This window comes from Trichoplusia ni, chromosome 9, assembly GCF_003590095.1.
Source record: "Trichoplusia ni isolate ovarian cell line Hi5 chromosome 9, tn1, whole genome shotgun sequence".
NCBI classification, from domain to species: Eukaryota; Metazoa; Arthropoda; class Insecta; order Lepidoptera; family Noctuidae; genus Trichoplusia; species Trichoplusia ni.
This window is the reverse complement of record NC_039486.1, coordinates 11,209,773-11,236,283: the sequence shown is the minus strand read 5'-3', so window position 1 is coordinate 11,236,283 and position 26,511 is coordinate 11,209,773. Positions and strand designations below refer to the sequence as shown.

At 36.7% G+C, this 26,511-nt stretch overlaps 4 protein-coding genes across 4 annotated transcripts; all 4 read left to right on the top strand.

The window, feature by feature from the left end:
* The first annotated feature begins 106 nt into the window (after positions 1-106).
* Positions 107-12,885, top strand: LOC113497226 (mitochondrial 2-oxoglutarate/malate carrier protein-like). The gene is made up of 6 exons (XM_026876672.1): positions 107-334; positions 2,138-2,356; positions 5,215-5,394; positions 7,764-7,866; positions 8,688-8,806; positions 9,774-12,885. The coding sequence occupies exons 1-6, from the start codon at positions 255-257 to the stop codon at positions 9,952-9,954; spliced, it is 882 nt and encodes a 293-aa protein (XP_026732473.1). The 5' UTR covers positions 107-254; the 3' UTR covers positions 9,955-12,885.
* A 619-nt stretch (positions 12,886-13,504) lies between these two features.
* LOC113497225 (mitochondrial 2-oxoglutarate/malate carrier protein-like) lies at positions 13,505-20,034 on the top strand. The gene is made up of 9 exons (XM_026876671.1): positions 13,505-13,723; positions 14,222-14,434; positions 14,916-15,018; positions 15,261-15,412; positions 17,063-17,278; positions 18,038-18,208; positions 18,479-18,581; positions 18,980-19,101; positions 19,565-20,034. Exons 1-9 carry the CDS (start codon positions 13,638-13,640, stop codon positions 19,758-19,760), a joined length of 1,362 nt encoding a protein of 453 aa, XP_026732472.1. The 5' UTR covers positions 13,505-13,637; the 3' UTR covers positions 19,761-20,034.
* A 120-nt stretch (positions 20,035-20,154) lies between these two features.
* On the top strand, positions 20,155-21,096 carry LOC113497735. Its single transcript, XM_026877430.1, has one exon. The coding sequence runs from the start codon at positions 20,634-20,636 to the stop codon at positions 21,039-21,041; it is 408 nt and encodes a 135-aa protein (XP_026733231.1). The 5' UTR covers positions 20,155-20,633; the 3' UTR covers positions 21,042-21,096.
* Positions 21,097-23,203: 2,107 nt separating this feature from the next.
* Positions 23,204-26,100, top strand: LOC113497734 (slowpoke-binding protein). Its single transcript, XM_026877429.1, has 7 exons — positions 23,204-23,420; positions 23,496-23,598; positions 23,934-24,119; positions 24,424-24,605; positions 24,919-25,093; positions 25,314-25,430; positions 25,804-26,100. The coding sequence occupies exons 1-7, from the start codon at positions 23,269-23,271 to the stop codon at positions 25,951-25,953; spliced, it is 1,065 nt and encodes a 354-aa protein (XP_026733230.1). The 5' UTR covers positions 23,204-23,268; the 3' UTR covers positions 25,954-26,100.
* The last annotated feature ends 411 nt before the right edge of the window (positions 26,101-26,511 follow it).

Sequence of the window (26,511 nt, the reverse complement as noted above, 5' to 3'; positions counted from 1 at the left end):
TTTCTTTGTTTTTAAACGATTTGGTTTATCTTAATAACCTACTATTCAAGCGGTTAAAAAATAAAGTCTCGCTTGCATGCAACATGACATTGACAAGTGACAACTTCACTTCAGTTGTCAAATCCAGCTGTTACGAGCTGTGCGGCGGTGCATACGTTGCTCGTCAAATTATTAAATAAATACAATCGCTATTATTAGTGCGACTATTGTTACTTGTAGTCTACAGAGTTTGTGTTTAATTTAAATAAGTGATAATGGCACAATCAGCTGTAGCACCGCCGAAGGAGCGATATGTGCCGAACGCGCTTAAATTCGCTTTCGGCGGCCTTGCCGGGTAAAATCTTTGATTATTTTAAGATTAAATGTCCTTTACATAGAGTCAATGTCATGGAGAGTGCTGGATACTTTCATATTAAATTTATGATATTAAAATTATGAAATGGCCTTCGAATGGTCATTAGCTTTGTAAACTCGTTTTGTATTAGAACCTTGTCCCCGTTCACGGCTGCTCGCTAAACATTTGTTCTAACAAGATTGTTCCCTCTCGTGATCACTTACTCAATTATTTTATTCGTGTTTATTTAATTATCACGACTGCCATTATGTAATAGATTTTGTAAAATTTCTTATTATAATCATGCTTAGTGGTCAGTTGTTTAAAAAACATTTTTGTTTTCATTTACCTACTTAATGAATTTACCTAGAATCGTTGATTAGATTGAAAGTTGTGTAATATTGATAGCTAGATTGATTAATAAATCTTTGATAATAATGAATTACTGCCAGTTTACTTCAATATCATATTCTTAACCATAAGAACTTGATTTATGACTTGGCTGAATCTTTATGGCTTTTGATACAGAATATTATCTACAGCCTTTACCTACCAACCTATATACCTACCTTAAAAATAAGAAGTTAGTATTTATTATGTCAATCAATGATAGTATAGGACACCTTATGTTATTTTTTTTTATTAAACAGTTATTGATACAAAAATGAACCTTAAATCTTTAATGTAAAGGCACAATCTAAAACCACCACTTAGCGGTGTGAGTTTTATTATTAAAAATATTTGCAATAACTGTTCAAGTTTATTATTTGATAAACAACATAATCTTTATGACCTGCTTGACATAAAAAATGAGCTTGTGCCAGTTAACACTGGCTGTTTATGTAACTATCCCAATTATAAAATATTAGACGAAATGTGTTATACAATGACATATAGGGCCATGGTTATATTCTGCATACCAGTCCGTCACCATCCCTTTAAGTGCATGGATTTTTAATGTTTGTGAAACTGTTCAACAATAAAAGGATTAAATACCTTAGCTTGTGAGTAGTTTCTGAATCTGGGCACTTCTTGAATATCAAATTGCAATGCATAGTACATACTCTGATTCCCCACCCCAGACCACAATACCAAACACTGTCAGTTAGGTACTCAAAAAGGAAACATTCTCAGCGTTACTTTTTGTCCAAAAACTATCTTTAATATAAAATGTCACTAGAAATAAATCCACAATAAAAACTCCTAAATCAAAATAAATGTACCTAAGAAAAATATCAGTCATTTACCTATTTGTTTAAAATTTGTATTACAGTACCCATCTAAATTGTTTTCCTCTTTAAGTAGGTACCTAAAAAATAGGGTACAAGTGCTCTAATATTACTTAAAGATATAACAAGAGGTACAAACATAATTCTACCCCAAGCATCATTTAAAATCCTGCAAATACAATGTATTGCAGACTTGGCCAGTTCCATAAAATCTATTTCCAGATTGTATACTCAATAATTGATTAGTGCTTTGAACTGCAAGTACTCATAAATCATAGGAATAATTGATTACGAAACTTGTAAACTAGTTCTGGTTCAGTTTGCAAAACACAATCAAAGTATAATTCTACTTCCAACTAATATTAGATAGTTTGTGTGCATGAAACAAGAACAAATCTTTCACACAAATACCACTGAACAGAATTTTACGAAACTTGGTACACAGATAGTTTATAGGATAGTTTTCAGCCCGCTTTTATGTGTAGGCAACAACTATTGTTCCATTAAAAATCTTAAATAACACCCAACCTACAGACAGTATAATTATCTATAATGTTTTCTTTTTCTTTTTCAGAATGGCAGCGACATGCGTCGTACAGCCACTGGATTTGATTAAAACTCGGATGCAATTAAGTGGAGGTGGTCGCACCTCCTTCGCTGTGGCGGGAGAAATCGTAGCCCGGGAAGGGTTTGTGTCACTCTACACGGGGCTGTCAGCTGGTCTGCTGCGCCAAGCGACATACACGACCACCCGTCTTGGAGTCTATAACTACCTCTTTGATGCCTACAAAGAGTGAGTATTGAGATGCATTATAAATTACATGACAAGCATTGTTATTGTTTACAAGTCTATTTTTAGCGCACTTGTTATTGGCTGCTCGGAAACTAGAATTGTTATGCGCATGTATGCTAAATGCCTGTGCATTGACGATCAGCTTTTTAAATCTACTTGAGATATAGATGTACGAATATGAACAATTATTGGAATTGTATTAAATGACCTTTCACGTGTCTCAAAATGTCAAAATAATTTAAATTCCATTCAGTATCCGGAAAGAGATGTTATTTTATCAGACAGTTTATAGAGATTACAGAGTTTTTCTTACAAAGTAGAAAAGACCACAAGCTGTGAAAATATTTTACATAGTATCAATGAATTTATGCAACTTATTAGAGTGCATTGGCTCGACCTTTCGATCTCGTATCCTGCAACTTAATGTATCATTGTGTGATAATGTGTGCGTTGTTTACATTTATACATGGTGTTTACAAATCTAGGAACCTAGGACCCTTTGTGTTGGTAACATAAGAAGGAAGTATAATATACTTAAAATTCCACAGCTGCTTAGAACCGTAAAAAAATACTAATAACTCAAAACCTTCCTAAACTCAGTAATAATAAATTCATTGATTTTCTCTTAGCACTAGGTGGTCATATAGAAAAGTTAATAAATAATAATATAAATGCGGACAACATCACATACATTGCACTGAACCCCAAGTTAGTTGCTAAAGCACTTGTGTTATGGAATTCAGATACAACGAAGGTACCACAAATACCCAGACCCGAGACAATGTAGAAATCTGAATTTTTACATTGACCCAACCGGGGATCGAACCCGGGACCTCAGAGGTAGCAACACCTTGAAACCGGTGCGTACGCCACTCGACCACGGAGGTCGTCAAAATGTAATTCTCAAAATCAAAATGTAATGTCTACAATTTTATATTTCACCAGGATTTCCCCGCCAAAACAAAAAAGGCGCCTCAGCCTCAAGAAATCACTTCAGATTCTCACACAGAATTAAAAATTATTCGTATAAGAGACCTATACGACTTTGAATGAAAGATAACCAGACGTTGTTTACCGGTTAAATTATTTTTAACAAATGTTATCTATTTTCGTGCGTCTGTTGATGCAATATAAACTTGTGTCGTCGCGGAGATATGGCACATCCCGTATGTAGGTAAATTGACCAATTAATATCTGAGTACGAAATAGCACAAACATGCTGGGAATGTACTTTAATATAGGAACAGCTAGGTTTGCTATACAAATATGAACTGAATAAACTTTGAAATAGGTGCTACTTTTAAGCAAAGGCATTTTACCTACACTGTATAATGTTACACAGTGTGTAAATAATAATGTCCGAGAATGGGATGTACCTTATATAGCAATTAATAGAATAAAAATTCGATTCAGATTTTAATACACAAACAGAAATAATTATCATCCATATCTAAACTAAGTTTGGTCAGAAATAAAATACCAAAACCTTTAGCTGTGACAGACATGACAGAGACAAGTGGAAGAAGAGTGGGGAGGCCTTTGCCCAGCAGTGGGACATTCCAGGCTAGTAATAATAATAATAATAATTTAGCTGTGAGAATATCTGAACTACAATGGAGTGCAGGAGTGCGGAGCAATAATTATGTCTCGGCAAACTCGAACATAGTTCCAATATTTCCTCATGTCTGTTGTAAAAAGAAACACCTAAAATTACCAGTCATTTGTTTTACACACACCACGAAAAGAAGAAATTCACGTGATCATAAGAAAAACTAGGTAACTGTTTCTAAAACCGAATTACATAATAGACAAACTGCGTCACAATGATGCGTCATGCCAGTCTTATAAATTGAAAGCTTGACGCCCGTTTACGTCACAAGACAATTTAACGCCAACTGAATCTCCCGAGAAAATGTATTTTTGGGACGAGAATATACATTATATACTTGTATCTATCGCTTCCATTGATCAAAATACAAATGCTGAAATCTTTTGAGTGCACGGATAGTCGAGTGGGAAATGACTCCACGCAAAACTTACTACGCGCTAGGTGTCGCGGGTTCGATCGTCGCGCAGGACAAGGATTCGTGATATCCACTAATGCTTGATCTGTCTCAGAGTTACTGACTTGAATGTCTGTGAAATTCTCTGGAATACATAAAAAACAAGAAAATGTATTTTTATTGTTCTGTACAATACCTCATAATAAGTTCTTGCATTATTTTTATTAGCAGATTCCGGTCTGGCTCTTGAAGTTCACGTCAAGAAGATAATACAGGCAAATGAATTATAATTTAACTTAAGTACTTAAGTCGAGATTGTAAAGTACATTTTTAGCATAAAATAATGTAATTAAATTAACGGTACTGTATTAAATAGTAGTAAACGTAGATTATGAAGTGGTTTTCGAATATGTCTTTATGGCACCTGAGATATTCATGTCGATTGTACTCAATAACTATCAATTTGTATTAGGTTAAAGCAGAAAAACGCCAAAGTAGACGTTTTATGCTTACCTTATAACAGTAACGTATATGTAGTAAATTGTATCTTTCTGATCTTATGCCCATTTTAAACGCTCTGAAATAAATATGGTGGAATGTTTTCCAGCATGTCAGACTTCTGTTTCTAGATTCTCACTGAAAATGGAAAGTTCAAGTGGTCAATTCACGTAGTCGAGGATCCCACTCAATTAAAATGACTCCCAAGCAATTCGATCTGGGTCATAAGATCAGATAACAAGCACCTCTCAAACATTTTTTTCATTTAAATCATTAATATCGATAGAGACGGTAAAAAGTAATGAAGTAAAAACATCCCCCTATTCTGTAGTGTCTGATCCATCATTGTCAATACAGGAAAAATGCCGGGGCAGCCCCTGGCTTCGGCACTAAAACGCTGCTGGGCGTGGCCGCCGGCTCCATCGGCGCCTTCGTGGGCACCCCGGCAGAGGTCGCCCTTATCCGCATGACAGCTGACGGCAGACTGCCCAAGGAGCAGAGGAGGAACTACAAAAATGTTGCTGATGCTTTGATCAGGTAACTATACTCAATACTTTATTGCTTCCAAAATATAGTCGCAGGTGGTATTTTTGGCAAACGCGGTGTTAGACGCGCCTCTGCCTTATGGATCAATAACCTTAAAAAGCTATCTGGATCTCAAACTCGATGCGGAAGGCGGAGGACCGGGTGTCGTGGCACAATTTTGGGGATGTCTATGTCTATTGGACCTTGATGGGATGAATTGAGGGTTGAATATGACTTTTTTTAGTCGCCTCTTGTAAATCATCATATTCCATATAGATAATAACTTGCATTAAGTCCGCCTTATGTACCACAGTTGTACATTGTAGGCGGACTTAATGCAAAGTTAAAATAAATAACTGGGTTTTCGGTCAGGTAAAAGTCATCCTATGGACTGCAATAATGTCGCTTATTGATTGATGATTAATTCTTCGAATAAGTTAAACTTTATTAATCCGAGAAATATTGATATAAATAATATATTGATGTTAGAAATGGAGTGCAGCTAGAAGCGCTGGAAGCCTGCTTTTTGAAAATCTTCAACTTCATCGAGATCATTGTTTTCTTTTATGAGATCGCAGTTCGTGTTCATTAGAACGCCTCGCTCAGTTATGTTTTACGTTGATAAGTTTTTATAGCTCATGAACAGTTCAAGACGTGAACGTTTAGTTAATTTAGTACCGATTAGTTCTCAATCGTCTTTAATTATTTGCAGTTAATTGATTCTTAACTAGGTAATTGTTGCTGCTTTTGTTATTGTATGTTTTTTTTTAATCTATTTAATTACTGGCCTTAATTGTAATTTATAGTTCCGCACTTTAATTGCGACTTGTATATGCCGCAATATGTCAAAGCTATGATATACATTCCTGCAGTAAATTGAAGGTCAATCAATAACCTAGAAACACTTGTGCAAGTGGCGTAATTCTAGTACTAAGTTTTTATTTAAAAATACAAGTCTTCGATTTTCACCTGACCCTAACATAGTCTTCTACTGGAGGTCTGCGCTTGGTATTTTTGAAATTCCGCCACAAGAAAAAAGGCGATTGTTATTTATTTATTTTGAGTGAATAACCACATCAGCGTCTATTTCGAAATTATACGAATATTCCTCGCCTGATGCCTGGCGACCATAAAGTCTTAAAAGGTCTGCTTGGACTGACTCTACACACCTCATGAAACTTATGGACGCGATAAATACTATGACATTGAGTGACCTCTGTTGCCACAGCGCATGATACCACAGATTAATGTGATAAGGACTATGCGCAACTTTGCTAGCGTAAAAATTCAATGGTTTTTGCAAGACGACAACGCAATAGTATCTTATTTCGTATCTACATAGCTAATCCCTTGACTAATTTGTCAGGAGGGTCTGATAGTCAAATTATATCACTTCACATATCTCTACTAATATTATAAATGAGGCTTTAAGTTTGTTTGTTACACTTTTACGCGAAAAATACCTAACCGATCAAAATGAAACTTTGCACATATGTTGTTGGAGGTATGAGAAAACTGGATTATGCTTTATGGAAGAGGATCGTCAAAGAATGCATGATGATAGCAGTTTTAATGTAACTGCGATGTGATCAATAATAAATACTGAACAAAAATGACCACGTCATTCATAACGTCATGAAAGTCTATTGAAACCACTTGAAAGGTGAAACTAGGAATTACCATAATAAGATATTTAAAATATATATTATTATGGTAATACTTATGGAGGTCATTTGTCAATGACAAATGTTAATGCAGTTCAGTAGAATAACTGTTGAATAATGGGAAAGAATTAATTCTGGCTTCATGCCAACAGCCAACTGAAGATAGCGCTAATGGTATTCGAAAAGTGTTCCTTGTTCAAACTGGAATTTTCTTTTTTTTTTATGTGGCCTTGTGGAATAATAAGTTTTGGAAAAATTACATTTAAATTATATTGTTATTGTGTGTGTAATTATTACTTAGCCATTAGTTAGCCACACACCGTTGGTTTAGAAAGCCTCTTTTTCGAATGGGAAATCATCAAATGACTTCTTCCGCTTTTGGTTGAGCGGAAGGGAGTGTCAAACTCCTACTGCAAACCCACCCATATTCCTTCCTTTGCCCTTCGTGTACCGGGGTCACAGTAACCCTTTCGGAGATTCCTGCTTCCCGACAGGCGACAGCCCGAATGGGATCCGAATGGGTTTGAAAGCCTACTTTAAAGTAATACCGCTCTACCTTTTGTAATGCGCTGTCAGGCTTCCACCTTATGTAATAATATTACTAAAAGACGTGGCCCAAAAGTCCCAGGTTGTAGTAATTCCATTCATTGAAAAGCTTAATCGTTATCAGATATCTTTTGGGATGGACAAAAAACTCACCGTTCCATTTTTCCTCAGAATTGTCAGAGAAGAGGGTGTTCTGAAGCTATGGCGCGGTGCCATGCCCACCGTTGGACGTGCTATGGTCGTGAACGCGGCGCAGCTCAGCACATACTCACAGGTAACTTATACAACTATGATAAGAAACTAATACCTTTATACAACTTCCTTTCTTGGGTAAATGTTTAGGTTCCTTTCTTTGATGTAAAGGAAAAATATAATTTTAAAATTGGAAATGTTATGTAATTATTTTAGTAATATGTAATGTGGAAGTTTTTCTTTCAATATCTTGTAGGTTCTTTTAAGATGTGGTACTTTCAAGTTTTCTTTGATAAGAGGCAGGATCTGTTTTTTATCATAAGTTAATGTAATGGATTTTAGTATTGAATATTGAAATCAATGATTTTTCATATCTGTGTATTTACTTACCCACTCACCCTGATGAAGTTAAAATTAGGATTCTTTGACTTTGAACTTTGACGAGATTAAATCAAGATACAGATAAAAATGAAAAGATTTTATCTGATTTATCACTTGAACGAACCCTAAGTAATGATGACCTAACGTTTTGCTTAGATAAGAGTCAACAAAAGCCTTGTTAAATATAATTTATAACTTTGCGTTCCAATGCTGACTTTAATACATACATAAATCTCAAGGAAACATGGAAGAAAATGTAGTTAAATGAGCGGTCTTTTTCATACTGATCCAAACCAATTTACTCAAAATTTTACCAAAATCAGTGCAGTAATTTAGTAGCTAAAATACAAAAACAGATACCAAAACTTTTTCAAACTGAATGTTTTATTTATTCTTATTTATACATTCTTTATATTAAATTTATTTAAGAATCACTGAACTGACATAACATATCGTTCTAGTTTTGATTCCCACCATCTTTCTTGACATAAATCTTCTAAATCATGTATCATTTTGTTCCAGGCTCGCGAGATGTTCGTCGGCTACGTCCCGGACGGCATCATGCTGCACTTCTGTGCCTCCATGATATCTGGACTCATCACTACTATTGCCTCCATGCCCGTCGACATCATTAAGACTAGGTAGTATACCGTTTTTCTTCTTTGCCTCTTTTCTGGGCTTGGCGGACGTTTAGGAAGTAATATACCTCTTATTATTTCTATCTTCGCTGATGGTGTCCTGGTTGGGCAGACGTTTTGGAATCCTTCAAGAATTTTCTGTACTATTACATTTCGAATCTTTTTCTTATTTCTGCCTTGCGACAAGCATTCTATTTAGCCCGCCACTCAATATTTTTTTAGCAGCTTTTGATATTTTTCCGCACCTGTTCTCATTAAATAAAATACGTGTAGTTTGCATTTCGCCATCAGCCAAAATATATTCACTTTGTTTCGATAAGAATATTAACTAACTTCTTTTACTTATCTTAACTATATTCGAAGAGGTTATTTTTGTATAGTTAACATTTAATTTTGTAAGCATAATGTATTTTTGCCCTATATTTTGCTTACTTACTTATACCCCTACTTCCTCGTCTTAAAGTAATATTACCGTGAGTATAGAGAGATGCCTCTCTACTCTGTGTATAGTGCTTTCATTTTTCCGCGACCATAATAATATTACCAAAGATGCAGTAGTAGACCGTCAGAAAGTTATTTTACTTTACCAACAATGAAAAGATATACGAGAGACTTTTTATTTTAGAACGTTACATTGTTTCGTCATCATTTATTATTAAACTATCGCGCGTATTCTATGCTCTATTTTAAATTAGGCCAATGTCATAGGATAGCATTGACAACGAAAATGTGTAACCCTCACACTGGCCATGTCTTCTTTAATTAATAGACCGATTTAAAAAAAATACGTCATAAGAAATTTTCTCTGTTAAACGTTACTCATTTTTTGCTTTGCTTGGTTTTATGAAAAATCTGATTACTTTTTCTAGTTCTTATTCTCCAAACTTTACTTATTAACTTTATCGATCTCGGCTCACTGTTCTTTCAATATTACTAGCATCTGAATGAAACCTTGTTCCATAATTTCCAGGATACAAAACGCGGCTAAGGGCCAGAGTCAGCTGACAGTGGTCACAACTCTCCTCAAGAACGAAGGTGTCCTGTCCCTTTGGAAGGGCTTCCTCCCGTACTACGCGCGTCTCGGACCCCACACAGTACTAACATTCATCTTCCTCGAACAAATGAACTCGGCTTACTTCAGGCTCACGTAACTTGACAAACGAAAATGAACGCTGAGGTAAGGTGTTAAAGTCGATAGTCGATTGCCATCAAAATGTATAATCGGAAATTTTGAATTGTGGAATGTTTTGTTCAGAATGTACAGTCAGTAACAGAATTCGCTTAAACAAACAGATTTAAAAAATACGAAATCAAATTAAAAGACGTTATTGTACTATGAGGAATAAAATAGTCTTGACACTTGAAGCCTCATTCAAATTACTGAACACCAATTTCTACGTGACTCAAAAAACTGATACTTTGTAAATCTGATTGTGATAACCGGCTTTATTGCTAGCTGTACTAATTAAGTTCACATTTTGAACTGAAATGTTCCAATGTAGATATCATGTACATAAATGTTGACTATTGATAATAATATGTAAACATTCGTTCTGACTATCGTAAAATATGAACCTATTTCTCAGTGTGAAAAAATCCATCATCCTGTACTTTTTTTACAACATTAATTTAATATCAATGTTCTTAAAACATTCTTATTTAAATTAACTCGATTTATAAATAAGAAATCACTCGATTAAGTTAACATATACATTTCATAACGTATTTATATAGAAAATGTATGAATATTTAAAGTATAAATGCAGTTATAATATACTTCTTTTACGCTAAACTTCCATGTATAAAAATGTGTGCTCTTGTGTATGAAATAGATATATTTTTGTACCGGCCAGCTAGTTACTGATAGCGTATCATCGTGTTAATGACTTGTGTTGATAAATCCAATCTGTTTATCGCATATTTCGTCATTACGTTACGTTTGAGATCGTAAAACGTAATGACTGAATGAAATATTCGAGTAAGAACCGGGAAAATCTATTTTGGAACTTCGATCGAATGTTGCAGTTATTTAAAACCTTTTTTTTGTAATTTCTCTGTTGTCTTATGAAAGTACAAGTTTAATATAGATGTAAAATAGGTCTCGAATACATTTTGAATATAACCTTGAGCTTCTATAGCTATGTTCTTTACAATGTATACATAATAATGCAAATTAACTGACCAGTAGGTATAATATGTACTGGTAAGGGAGCACCATTTGAAATATTATATGAGCATAATTAATATTCTATAATAATGTATTTATGCTCAGTTTTAAATATATGTATCTGTAAGTTAATATGTAGCATAGTCACAAAATTATGATTTTCAGGGATTAGATATTGATTAAATCAAAACGAGGTAAAAAATGCTTATAAGACCAGTGATTTTTTAGGTATTCACTTTTTTAATTTGAATATAACGCACAAATTTAAAAATCTTTGTTAATCAAAAATAAGTAAAATTACTGTAAAATAAAATCGACCAACCATTTTTTAATACCTGTACCATACTCTATAAAATATATCAAATAGATCTACCAACAAACGTATTGTCAAAGATAATTTTATTGCTATCGCAATATCTCGGTTAACCGGTTCTAGCTTAGCGGCAAAGATTAACTTACCGCTCAAACTATAATATATTTTAGTAAATGTCAGCCTTATCTTGGACAATACGAAACCACTTCACTCAAAACCATATTTGTTAAAGCACCACTTTAGGCTTATCTAAAGTAATTGAGGCTTTGTATAATATCACCATCAACATAAAACCGCGCAACGCATACTACATTATAATCTTAAAATACTGCAACTACGCCTCAAAGTCATCCAATTATTTCTTAAAATAATTCAATTATTACTCAAAATTATTTAATTATTCCTTAAAATAATGCAATTGTTCTTGTTTGTTATTAGTTCAGTACACAATAGCGTACGTTTAATACTATTAACTGTTGTAGTGTGTATACACGTGTTTTTATAATTAGTAAGTATAATTGACAATACGACATGTCACAATGTGACATTAACTTTAGTAGCGAGTGAAAGCCGTCATAAATGTCTTTTTTAATATTACGCGGGCATTAAAGAGTTATTGTATTTATTTACTTAGAACCGAAATTATTAAGCTATCTGTTCCTGGTTATACCAGATGCAATTTAAAATAATGGAAAACAAATTGGATTGGTTATTAATTTCGAGCATACATTTAGTACATAGTTTGCTAATCACATTTGGCTGAAATGTTAATCACTTTTTAAATTTTATATTTAGTTTAAATCAAATACATTTTGTTGTTACTTTTACATTTCAATCGTTATTTATAAGTACAAATATTTTTCCACATATTCGTTTCGTTTTTGGTGCAAATGTACAAATTTTGTTTTAATAAGGTAGTTGATTCAGAATATATACTTATATATTTATCACAAAAAATAATTTTATTATTTTTGCATACGAATATGAAACTTTTTGATGGATTTTACAAGTTACATGTTATGTCGACTTTAGAGATTAAATATTGTTATAGTTTATTTACTTTGGCGCAATCTATTATTTTACTTTTTATAAGTTTTCTCTTTAGATTTATTATTTGTTAATTAAAAATCATTTTTTTACAAGTCTTCTAAATAATAAAATCAAGCTTCTGTATTTATATTTAAAAGCTTAACGAACAGATTCAATCAATTTGGCCGGTAACATTCACAAATAAAAGTTTTGCTCACTGCAAATAATATTTGAAAGCTTGTGCTGCGCGCAGCGAACAATTGTTCAAGGACAACCATTTGACCATCTGTGGCTTACCACCTCTTGAAGTAAATATGTTTGTAATTGTTAAAGAGAGATAGCGCTCTACGTGATCTATGTATTGCTCTCTCTCTTTTCTACAACTGCAATAATATACGTAGTTAAGAGCCCTTTGATCCTACCATCTGTTCCTGAAGCTTCCCATAATTGTTAGACAGTATATTGTGATATAATGCTGTTATATATACTCCTATATTTTTATAGCTCTGTATGATTTGTGACTAACGTGCGGCAATGTTGTTATATACCTTAATAAAAAAACATTGTTTTATATTGTTTGGTTTTATTTGTTGCTCGTATCTCGAAAATAACGTTAGAGTACTTTGTGCCTGTATTACTATAGGTACAATGTTTTCATGAACTAACACATAAATAGCTGATGTAGGGCAAATGGCAGTTAAACTTAAGCAGAACTGAGTTGGTCTCAGCCTCCAAATTCCCATCGAGCTTTGGGCAATGGCAACCATACACTGCATGCAAAACTAAACTATGCAAAAGAAGACCTCGTCACAGACCCAGAATAAGATGGTGGGACGAACTCGTCTCTTACCTTCAGTACTTTCCTCTGTAAGTCATAGACCGAGAGTAATGAAAGGAGGAAGGGAGGTCTTTGCCCTGCAGTGGAAAACTAATAACTGATAATAAATAATATTAAAATAAAATAATTAAAAGTAGTGCACACTCCCGTAAAATTTTAAACATATGTTAGTCATTGAGATGATATCACGTCTGGATACACAATAACTATGAAAAATAGAAAATATATCTTCTAGATTATGCGGCACAGAAACTATGGAGTCAATCACGAAAAAACTCTATGATCAAAATAAAAGTAGGCATAATAGAAGTGTAACAAACCTCAACCTCTTTACAAGACAAGACAAGTGCAAGACTGTCAAACGTTTATTCATCACCAAACCACACAAACGTACGGTGTCACCGTAAAAACATCAAAATTCCAGTGTAAAAAAAAACATATAAAAATATTATTCTTATAATGACTTTTATAGTGTTTTACAACGATTATGGCCCAAAACGATGATGAAATTACGTATACCAAGAAACGGCAGTGGCCGGAGCACACCAGACTCCTGCTCGGGGGGATGTACCGGTAACTACTCTTCTTCTTCATTAGGAATATTTTGGTATACCTTCCAGGCAAGCAGTAAAAATGATTCTCTCAAGTGGTCATTAGCTTTGATCATAAGATGCCAAACTTGTATAAGCTTGCAACTTTTATAAGGTTCCTTCAGGCGTACCACCAAGATCTCCAAGATACCAACCTGTTAAAAATCCTTATTAATGTCCTCCACCCTGGGAAAGACATACGGGTATACCGTACGACTTCCAAGGGTTAAAATCACGGAAGTGAATCTCCCTTATCTATCGTTGGAGTTTAAACACTAACGCTTTTGCTGACACGAACACAACCTTAACGTTTGGGTGTCGTGGTGATACAGCATGTGTACAAAGCATGGGTTCTTCGCAGAGTACTGATTTCTATTGTGTGTGACGAGTGACCTATATCCTGCAGCAAGGTTGAACGCAGTGGAGGGCCTTTTAATTTAATAAGTTATAAACTCTACATCAAAGAATGCAAAAATTTCAGCATCTTAGAGACGAGCGGCTCCCTACCCGATCACGTGTTCCCCATGCGCATGCTGTTCGCGGACACGTGGTACATCCGCCTGTTCCGTCAGGCGGCGCGCTGCCGCGGCTGCGTGCCCAGCTTCCCGCAGCTCTCGCCCCCGATGCTGCAACGAAGGATCCTCAGCAGCCTCAAACTAGGCACCTATTACTGTATTTATGAGTCACATCAGAAGTAAGTTTATTTTTTAAACCCCAAAGCAAAAACGGGGATGTGTTTGAGGTGTCTGTCAGTCTATCTGTGGCATCAGAGCCGGGAAGGATTGAGCTTTTAGTTAAGTTTGTTTTGTATTAAAGGAGAACAAAATTGGTAAAAAGGTGATTAGCCATCCGTTCAGCCGTTTTAGATTTAGATTTATGAGGCTGAAAGATTTTACGTCATTATCAGGGGTAATTTTCATTATAATTGTATTTTCTCAGTAGAAACAGTATCTTGCCTTATAACCCATTTCATTTACATTGCACAGAAGTTGTGTTTAATAAATTTGCTTACGTCGAAGCTTTGGTGTTAACACAGGGAGCAAATTATAAATTTGTGGACTTACTACTACGACCGGTTTACGGTACAGTGAGCTATGGCGGCCTCTCTCTTCCCAATAGGTGGTGTCATGTTGGTAATAAGAGATAATATTTTTTATTCAATTTATCATTCGTAGGAAATGCAAAGAGAGGAATATAAACCCATTATCACAAGGAGTGTTCCTTTTGACATCTCGTCCAGTTGTCACAAACGTTGCACGCATCGGAACGCCGATGCAGGTTAGTCGCAAGTTTTGATTCGAATTAAGCTAATCTTTGAAGCTGATATTCTTTGATATACCCCTATAAATTAAAGTTTTCTCTATTTAAAATTAAAGTACCATCAAGTAGATGAGAAATCTTTCCTTGTTTAAACGCCTTGCCAATGACCTCTGTAGCTTGTCCACTACCGTCTCTCAGACTCTCACTCACTATGAAGGATCGTAGTTCTTTAACGTCTTATTTCTACTGTTTTCATTCAGATCCGAGACTACCGGACGGAGAAGAAGCTGGCTGATGAGAGTAGCGCCGTACTGGCGCTGGTTAAAGGCGTCAAGACGTACATGCGCTCAATAGCTACGTCGGTATTCAACGCAGCATCACAGCTTTGGCCCATTGATACCCTGAGAGCAAGGTAACACCTTTTCATTTAAAACGGCTCTCGCACTAAGGTATTAAATCCTGGTATCGCGGGGTTTCACAAACCTTCAAGTCACGTGCACAAAGACACCCATATTTATCTATTGTTTTTACCGCGGGTGTTGTATCATGAACTCATGTTAGATCTGATTTTGTATATAAGACTGTCTGAATTAGATTTTATGGTTCTGAAACGTCTTGATACGCCCTAGAGAGTCCGAGGAGAAATGGAGTTAGAATTTGGAAATAAGGTACCGGTCGACGATTTCGCAAGAATTAAAAAACAATGAGTAGTCTAATAGAAGTCTATATTCATCTTAGGCCTTAAGGCTTATTGCCGATAAATATGCCTTAAAAAGTAACTAGGCATATTCTAATGCGACTTCCCTTTATGTTGGTGCACAGAAATCGAATCGAACATGCTTGCACGTGCTAGTCGCGTCTGCCAGCGTCCAAGTACAAGTTTTGTCACTGTGGATTAATTATGATTGTTATTTTTATATATTTTTTTAAAAGAGATCGTTATGAGTTCATTCATCACTTGTTTTATTTGTTATTTTATGAATCAGAATCTGTTGTGGGTAACTTAAATGAAAATCTTTTACCTATTTAAAATCTACAAGCATTTTCTGGCTAACGATGTTGTTGGTATTTTATGTGCTTCGGCTTACCGCGGCGGGTTTATTTTCTGCTATGTGGTGCTAATACATGGCCCGTTTCGTGTTCACCTGTTGGTTTCAATCCCCAAGTAGTGGAACACTTTAGTCCCTAATAACTACTTTAATTTAAAATGTTAATGTTTTTGATCTCAACATACAACTAATTTTTGAAGCACTTTTACGACCACAGGACAATCGTATATAAGTAACTCTTTGGACTCTACTAAGTGATCTGTCAAGTTTTCCGATCATAGTAGAAAACAGCGAACCTCCTTTGCATTTAAAAAAAAATTAAAGGAAGCTGTCAAAAAGCTATCGTCAATCAACATGTTAAAACTGTTTTAAAAACATACCTAATGTTTGGAAGTTTCGTGTAAAATTATCGTGATATATTCTAAGCGTAGTCTTTTCCCAAGCTATGTAGGGCTTATATTAAACTGTTTTTTCTCAAAATTATTGTGAATATTAAGTGAAAAAGCGAATCGGTGCAATATAATGGTGTCTCACAAACATAAGGATAAGGAACATCATCGTCATGAAAATAAGAAAGTCCCGCGTCACGTTAAGACGGTGTTCGGTGGGGTATCCGGGTATGTGTTTTACCGCGAACGCCGTTTTCTTTTACGGCAAATGTAGGAGAGACGAGGAGAAAATAAAGCGAGATATAATAGAGAAAATAAATTGTAAAGAAATAAGACAAGAATGTAGCTTCTCGCCGTCACACGTATATTGAAATTTAATGTAGCTAACCTACCTCCAAATCAAAATCGTAAAGAAGAATACTGATTAAAATATTACTTTTTGCCATATATCCCAACTTGTAAACATTCTAGAATTAATTAAATAACCAAAGAGTGATTCACAACTGTAGCAAATTATTTCGATAAACATAACAAGAAATGAACACGTATCATCCCACGGATTTTTGCTTCCATCCAACTCATTTTAATACCAAGCATTTTAAGTATGTCTCTTCCAATCCGCAGTATAATCGCGACGACCCTGCTCCATCCCCTGGACGTGATCAAGGTCCGTCTGCAGCTGTACCCGGAGTCGTGGGGCGTGAACATGTTCCGCCAGATGTTGCGCTGCGAGGGTCTGAAGGCACCCTACACCGGTCTCACCGCCGGGATACTGCGGCAGACCACTTACACCACCTCGCGACTTGGGACCTACTACTGCCTGTATGAGTACCATAAGAGGTCAGTCTTGCATTCACTTCAGCCTCTATGTTTAATAACGTCTCTTTTAGTAAGGAATTTAATCCTCGTGTCACGGTTTTAACAAACATTCAACTCACTTGCACAAATACACCCAGCCTCAGAACAAGCATTCGTGGAGCACACAAACGCTTGTCCTACGTGTGATTCGAACCCGAGACACGTGGCGCACAATAGGTTTGGCGTGGTTACCTCAAACATTCGGCTAGCCGTGCAGATTTATTATATTCTTCTTCTTTGTCAATATTGCTCATCAAGTTTCGTTTCGTTTTGCCTATATTACGTGTTGTTATTTCGACAGCGACGTGCAATGAATACGAGGTAATCCGGCCTATGGCTAATCCATCGCCTTGTAATCCGACATATCACAGTTGTACGTTAAACAAATCTTTGTTATTGTAGCCAACGGATGATTAAGCTGATTACAACTTTTTCGAGCTACAACTTCACTGTATTGGAAATCATCATGGAAAAGCTATTTAATGGTTTTTTTTTTCCCGTTCCGATGACGTGCCTATGATTTACATTTACCCTGCTGCTGAATAGTTTGTTTATTTGAACGCTAGTTTCAGAAATAATTGGTACTATTAGATAGCCCATTCTTTAAAAAAATCTCAAGGACATTCAGGGTATATGTCCCTCAGCATTTCCACGCTACGATTGACCACGCTGACTAAATCGCGCGCTACTGGTAGTATATATCTTATTAAGGTTATTGACCGTGTATCTCTCATTCACCAGTAAGTACGGCAGCATACCGAGCTTCTCCCAGAAGGTGGCTATCGGCGTGTACGCGGGGCTGGTGGGCGCGTTCGTGGGCTGCCCCTCCGAGATCATTCTCGTGCGCATGATGGCCGACGGGCCCGTCGACCCCTACCGCCGGTACCGAGGGCTCTTCGATGCCTTCACCAAGTTAGTACTGCCTTTGTGACTTTAGTATTACTTTCGGACGTTTTCCACGATCAGAATCCTTGCTGTTCGAATACATTTAGCTATTCTGTGGATGAATTGGTGTTAAGCATTTGGGAGGATGTGGACAGAAATATCGTTCATAGTAGTGTCTCGCGCTAGTAGGTAGCTTTGTCCCCGAATTACTCCAGAGTATTCTTAGATCTTTCTATGAACAATGACCAAAGTGAGTGTAATTATGAATAAAACAAATAATTGACTTGTTGTGTATAGAATTTGGAGGGAAGAGGGAATATGCACGCTGTGGCGCGGGGCTCTGCTGACGATGTCAAGGTCCGTCGTCATCAGTGTCGCTCAGATCGGGACCTATGCTCAGGTTAGCTATGTAGAAACGTATTAGATAATTATAAAGACGGCATTGTTCAGGAGGTCACCAGGTTATTGTGGAAGTCTCGGTTCTGCGACCGTAAAAGCGATTTTTCAAGAAGTGATGGTAATTTGAAATCCGTAAGCTTACAAGTTAAGGTTGGCTTATAGTTTAGGATGCACCGGCAATTCTTAGACGGGTTTATAAGAATTGACAACGTCGGTTTACTACCACACCACAACATTTTTTAGTTTCAAATATTAACGGACTGCTAAATTACCTGCTATCCCTTTTGCCTTTTCCTCGAGGAATCTTGGGATTGACTTTCGTGTTCACCATCTGCCAGAGTTAATATAAATAACAGTTGAGAATTAAATATTTTAACATCATTAACATAATTTGCTTAGGCTCGAGATTACCTGACGGAAAGAAAGCGTGCGAAGGGGTTTCTATTGCACCTTTACACATCACTGCTATCCAGCTTTGTCACTGCTGTGGCCACGCTGCCTATAGATACCTTCAAGACGAGGTGAGTATCACTGTAATAATATTTTTATCACACTTATCCGGCTGTCGGTGCCAAGTAGTAGCTGAAGTAAAGTGTGAGATTAGACCTTAGTCCCAAAATGGAACTCAGTGAACAATCTACTCAACTATTGGGAGCTTCGGGAGCATTAGAAATTATTTACAGCTGAGAAAAAAAGCGGATTAGAAAAATAACTTCATTATTATTACAATTCAATCAGCAAGCACCATTTATGTTAGATGCTTACAACATGTTTTAAATGTATGGCTTCCACTTGCCCACCAACATCATATTTAATTTACTGTATTTTGATTTCAAATAAAGGTCTTTACTCAAATCATGTTTCAATCATACCACGAAATATGACAGATAAGGGCTTCAAATGAGACTCTAGTCATTTTCAAATACTTGTTTCCAAAGTTCATTTTCTCTTCAGTCTCGCTTTATAAATGTTTGCTGCTTACAGATACCAAGTGATGAGTAGTGGCTCTCACAAGGAGATCTACACCAAGTTTAAACAGGAAACGGGCATCCTCGGCTTCTGGCGAGGCTTCACGCCTTACTACCTGAGGCTCACAGTCCACACACTGGTCACCTTCTACTTGTTGGAGCTCCTCTACGAGATCCACCACAAGAAACAAAAGAAACCGAACACTATTTAAAACGGTCTTCGAAAGCAAAAAAGTGAAAAGTGTTTTGTAAATGTCCACAAAAATACATGGAATGATTGACGCTACATGAGTCTCGATCCCGGGACTCGAAAAAGGTTCCATTATTCCATATTCTCGTTTGTTTTTGACGTGTTGTTTTTATTTATTGATACTATTTGATATTGGTAAAATAATTACAATGTTAGCTGAATAATATGATAAACATAGTAAATAAGTCGAAGCTTCGTTGATTATTGAAATATTTATAAATAAAAAAAGCTGTATACGTGGTCGTTTTATTCTGCATGCGTAACCTACTTATTGATATTATTTAACGTAATGAAGCATTTACACTTGTTATATCAACTACAGCGTAGCTTCTGCATAAACACGGGGTCAAATAAGATGAGATCGTATGTAGGACGACAAATTAAAATAAGGCTGGTACATACATGTTGATAGATATCAAATTGTTCGTTGAAACCAATTACAATGAAGACTTGTTAACCGCATACTTAAATAAAAGAGTACTTTATTACTACCAACATAATATATTCAATACGTATTGGATTAAATACATGAAACTCATAGATACTGGTAAAAGACTAGCATCGGGGTAATAAATATCGACGTGGGCCAGTAGTCGGCTAATACCGCACTTGTGGGACTTCAATTAGTCACTATTGACATAGTTGAGAGAGTCACCGCGCTACCGCCCTCTACTCCACACACATTTAATGTCAGCCTTTACAACCAAATTAATTAAACAAATTAATTCGCAAAAAGTCCAAGAATTACGTCATCAAAAGTAATTTTAAAGTGTTCAAAGTTTTCGTGATGATTCGAATTCGAATTGAAGAGTAAAACGTACAGTTTCACGCATTGATGAAACATAAGTTTGAGAAGCTTAGATTGTGCGTATTACGGAAATCAGCGAAGATGTTCAACTTGTACCAGCATATGAAGGCGAACAACGAGGGTAAGGAGCAGAAGGAGCCGGAGACGACAGGCCACGACAGGTTCTACCAGGAGCGGCCGCGGACCAGCTACAGGAAGAAGAAGCGCCGCGGGGCCTGCCGCCGGGCGCAGTCCGCTGCCGAACTCAACCCGGAGTCCATCGCAGCTGCCAACAAACGGAACGCCTTCAGAATACGCTCCGTTTCCACGGACAGAGAGGAGAGTGAAGGTAAGAATTATATTGTTAAATTATGGATGATAGAAAGTGTTATAAAAATAAATTGTAATTTAACCACCGTGCTCAAAAACGTCAGTCATTCAAAAGTCGCTCTTTAATGTTGTGTTGTCTCTACCACAACAAGGTTCTGGATATCCATGCTCAGTCAACAGAAGAAAAAAAAATGAGCCTAACTATCGGCTAGTTTTGTTTTCAAGCTTACAGAAAAATTACTTTTACTTTAATCATTTTTTTAGGCAAGCGACATTTTAACAGTCTTTCCCGTTGATAGAAATGGATCGAATCTTAAACGAATCGAAATTTATCCAAATGTCATTTATATACATTTAAGCGTTCTTAATTGACGTAAGGGATTGTTTAAACGTCACTACTCTTGAAGGGTTGGTAATTACTGATTACAGATTGTTCTTTGAGAAAACCTATAGTTGATTCCCGCTAGATTTTCTTCTTTAGCTAGCCATTCTTCTTCTAGTTCTCTATTCTTTGCTGTTGATGTCCTGCAAGTAGTTTATATTTCGTTTTCGTTTTTCGCTATCGCAAGCGGAGGCCGGGAAGCAGGACGATGTCGACGGGTCGTCGTGTGCTTGTAGCTCAAGTATTTAACTTTATTTTCTATTTAGAATAAGCACTAACATAAGTAGAATAGATACTTCTAAAACAACATAACACGTAGATACATTAAATGTAATAAAATTCCCGTGTCACGATGTTAGTTACCGTCAAAGAGAATCTAGTTACCGTACTCCTCCGAAACGGCTTAACTGATTTTTACCAAATTTTATATGCGTATTCAGTAGGTCTGAGAATCGACTAACATCTATTTTTCATACCCCTAAGTAAAATAATAAAATAAAAAAATATATTTTTTGGGCAATTTTTTTTGTTTTTATTTTCTTATAGTGTGGCATTAAAAAATACATACAACTAGAAATAATTTATTAGGCAAAACAACGTTTGCTGGGTCAGTTAAATGTAAAAATGTCGATTGTTCTTTTACTGCTACTACAAAATGCGAATGTTGCGTCTGTTTACACGTGACACTGGCTCATCAAATCTGTTGAAGACATTTTAGGCAGTGACAGCTCTTATTTTCATTGTTTATTATATCTTACTCAAAGCTAAGAGTGTTCACCGACTCAATAAACAATAAATCAATTTATCTAGTGTTTTTGTTACGTCTAATATTTCTGCGGTCTTTAGTTTCTAGAAACCCTAGCAATCACGTCTATTGGGACAGACGGAGAAGCCTCTTAAATAATTCATAATACGCGCGAATTTCAACGCGTAAATAAATACTGTTTTAATATTTTTTTGGTCCAAAATTCCTATAAAGAGAACGAAAATTTATGCAATTTACACAATAAGCTACTTTTCATTCGTAAAACTTTGCATTCATAACATCTAGCTATCGACAAATCATTATTATTCGCATTTCATTCTTTGACTGCACTGCACTTACACCGTGCTACATGATTTTCTTGTATTCCGTCAAAAACATTTACCTAAACTTCAACGCCATAGTCAATAGAACTCTATCTATTATTTTTTACTTCTGTTATATCGTAGTCAATCACGTGAGTCACTTATTACATAACGAGATATTATTTCACTTTATAAGTAGCTCGTGTAGCAGCAGATTAATGTCGATAGTACATTTCTTTAATATAAGTTACTTACGTGACTTTGACTTGTCATTTTCATATTATATTCGAGCATTTTCTTTCGACGCATATGATTGTGGACATATTTTTTTGGGTAGTGGGTAAATAGTCAAAACACACGTATAGTAGTAATGCTTAACATCCGTCGCGTACGATCAGCTCCACGAAGAACCTTAATTAGATCCAGCTAGTAGTCGCACGAGCAAAACTATTCCAATGTTGAATAGTCTACTATCCCTTATTTCAAGATGTAAACTTCCAATGACTCCTACCCTAGTTGCATCTAATGCTCTGTACTATTGTAGAAGAGAACTCTGAGCGCGCGCCCCTGGTGGCCCAGAAGATAGACTCTCTAGCCAAGCTGCTGTTCAACAAGTCCCTGATCGGCACCGGCTCAGGGAAGTCATCACCGATGGAGCCTCCAGCCTCACCCAGGTACTTCTTTCAACCTTTAGCTCCTTGGAATAAGAAGATTTGATGAAGATTTAGATTTTTAACTTTAGATTTCAGTTTACGATTGTATACTTTTTTAACGTTCGTTCGTTTTTTTACTGTACGTTCAAGTCATAACTGTCCAAAACTTGGTATTGTGTGTGATTCTGTTATTCTGTATTATCAAAATCCTTTTCCTGACTGAGTGCTATGATTACGCTTAGTTACTCATATGTTACTTGTAAGTATCCTGTATCTGGCCCCTTTGCAGAAATATCCATCCATGTGCAAATCATATTCTATGTTTTGTAGAGTCGGCGATCGATCTATGGAAAGTTCAGCAGCATTGGCCATATGTACTGAGTACTTACAACAGTCATCAAGGTAGGTTTAGTGTATGGCATTACTGTGAATATGTGATAAATTTAAATCTTTTATAACGAACTTGTTGTTTTACAGATATGATTTGCTCTCTCCCCTGGCTTCCATCGGATGCCGGCTCAACAAACACTGGTTTGCTATACACGACAATTCTATCAAAACTGACAGACTTCTTACGTTGGTAAGCTTCTAATTTCTACAGTAACACAATTTTATCGACGCCATTATTAGCCCTCTATGTTCATCAGGTAACTTTAAGACTCTTGATATACATAAGTACCTAACTTGTTGGTTGATTTAATACTTGAAGCTGTATTGCATTTTAGGATTGGGCGTAAGTATATTTAAGACCATCTTTCTCTCTCGCACAACAACGGATACAAAAGGAAAGGCTTCGTTCACTGTATGCTTTTCGTATTACACAAACGACGAATCGATTAGAAGAATTGAATTGATTCTTTTAAAAATGTCTGGTCTTGTTAGACAAAGTTATCCGCAATTCACTCTACCTTCCAGATGCCGTTAACATCAAAATGCCCTATCGAGCAGGGTGACCGCTCCAAGGGTCTCATCATGGAGCTGTTCCGCGCCCTGCATCACCCCTATATCTACCCCGTTCTAGACTTGGAGCTGTGTAATGGACACGCGCTTACAGTACTGCCTTTTAACGCTAGAGGGAGCTTGAAAGATCTTATCTATAAGGTATGCTGTTTCCAATTAGATCTTGCGCCCGAAATTGAATTTCCTTTGAGTGCGACTTACATCGTTATAGCAATTTAAATGAAGCTCTAAAACTATTCCATTATTAATAACTGCATCACAACCGACCCAATGAATGAGATGTGTTGTGGGTTTAGTCCCCGCGCTGGGCATGTGTTGTCATGCATATGGGACTAAATTTTTGTAGAAACTTCCGTGGGACTAGGATTACATTACTTACTGTGGGATTCCTTCTATCTCTCAACTTAATTTTAAACAGAGTAGTAAAATTTTGCATGTTCTACAGAGTACGTGGAATGACGAGTACAGCCGTAAATACGGCACAGCGGGCACGGGGCTCCCGGCGTGGCAGGTGGCCAGGTTCGGACGCCAGATGCTAGAGGGACTGCTCTTCCTCAAGGAGAAAGGGTTTCCGCCTTTCCGCCACTTACATTCAGGGAATGTTGTCGTCCAAAACGGAGTCGCACGGTAAGATCTGACCCATGTTTGGGCGCCAATAAGAATAATTGGCACCCACCGTGGGACAGAAGTAGAATCTCAGATCAGATCATATAACGGATAACGTTCAATCGACTCATTGATAGATAAGCGATTTGGCGTAAGAGGGTTAAAATTAACAACTTACTTTACTTTAAACTTAGTATAAACAATCGATTCCGCCAATTACTTACTTAAATAATTCATTAAATTTAACTCGAGGGCATAAACTTTTGTCCTTTATTAGAACACAAACAGTAAAACAACCTCATCTGAAGCAATAACAATTCCAATTAATCTCCAGGATATGTGGCTTGGAGAACACCCTGATAGGCGCCCAACCTAGATGTCCGATAGCGCTGGCGGCGCAGCTGGAGCACGTCGAGGCCTTATCTCTGGGTCACGTGCTGTTCGAGATGTGCGCCGGCGCAGAGATCGACCTCTCGCTCCTACCTGACCTGCTACCCAATTATCCAAATGTAAGTGCTATCGCTTTTTTTAGACATCGGGACTTTATGGACATCCACCTCTTTGGGGAAAACGGGTAGTTTGTGGACCTCTAAGGATTAAGGTTAAAATTATAGTCAATAGGTATCTCGATCGGTAGGATTTCCAACAAAGACACATAAACAGTCGCAAAAGCAGAGTTTTATTGTGCTCCCTGAGTTACAGGAGATCTCAGGATTCGTAATTCCGCAGGTTGTGGAGATAATAGAGCAGATTTTCAGCCCTCGCACGCCGAGCCTGCACGAGCTGCTGCTGTGCGAGCTCTTCCGGAAGATCGACCTTCGCGAGATGAAGGGATCCTGCTTACCGGTAATAATATAATACACTTTGTAACAAAAAATCTCTGTTTAGCATTCTTAAAAGAAAAGTTCAAGTTGTTAGTAGCTTTAGCATTTTTGTTATTCAGGGCATATTTTAATGCCTATTTTCACTATCTATTTTAGTGGCTACAAACATGTGTCTCTAGATACCTAATGTTGTCAAATTCAGTAGGAACATGCCTTTTTTTAATTTCCATAGACCGTAAATTTCGAATACATCAAAAGTAGATCATCGAATATCAAATGATATGCGTAAATAGTGTTGAGGAACTATCTAGGGGAAAAAAATCGTAAATCGTCAGTTTCGCGCTATCGACACTATCACAAGTCGAGTAGGTTGTGATGGTTAGTTTGTTTTGTAGAACTTCAGCCAGCGCCTGTCGCGCTCATGTCTATCGCTGCTAGGTGAGGTAGCGCGACGCACGCCGGGCTCGCCGCGCACGCGCACGCCGCCGCGCCGCTCGGGACCTGCCTCGCCCGCCTCACCCGCCACACCCACTGTCAGGAGGTGAACCTCTCTTCTACCCATGCAAACCAAACCCACTTTTATTGTATTCATATACTTCTGCGCATCCGCCCTAGGTGTTGGGTTGCGGCAGCAAACGTATCAAATCGCGTGTGCTGTCGCAACCTTTCAAATATTGCAAAACAAAACCTTTATTTCTAAATAAACAACCAAAGTTCCATAAAATTCTCTTAAAAATCTCCTACAATCGACTTAAAAATAGTCTAGACAAAAGAAGTGTAGTCACCACGGTGGCATCGTTATGACTGTCAAGGAAAGTTTTGAACGCCCGGTTATTGACGTTTGTATGTTATTTGGTAAAGCTAGTAGGTATACGCAAGTTTTAACTTCTTATTAATAATATGATTTTTTAAAGCATCAGTTTGGTAATTTGACTGTTAGTGTAAGAATTACATATAAGTAAACTAATGTTGAAAATCTGAAACCTGTTGGCCTAGAAGTTATTGATAGTATGAATTATTAAATATTTGTTTTAAGTAGGTACGTTTGTTCCAGGAGGCACTTCCCTACAGACCAAGATTTTACCGAAGAGTGGCAATGGTGA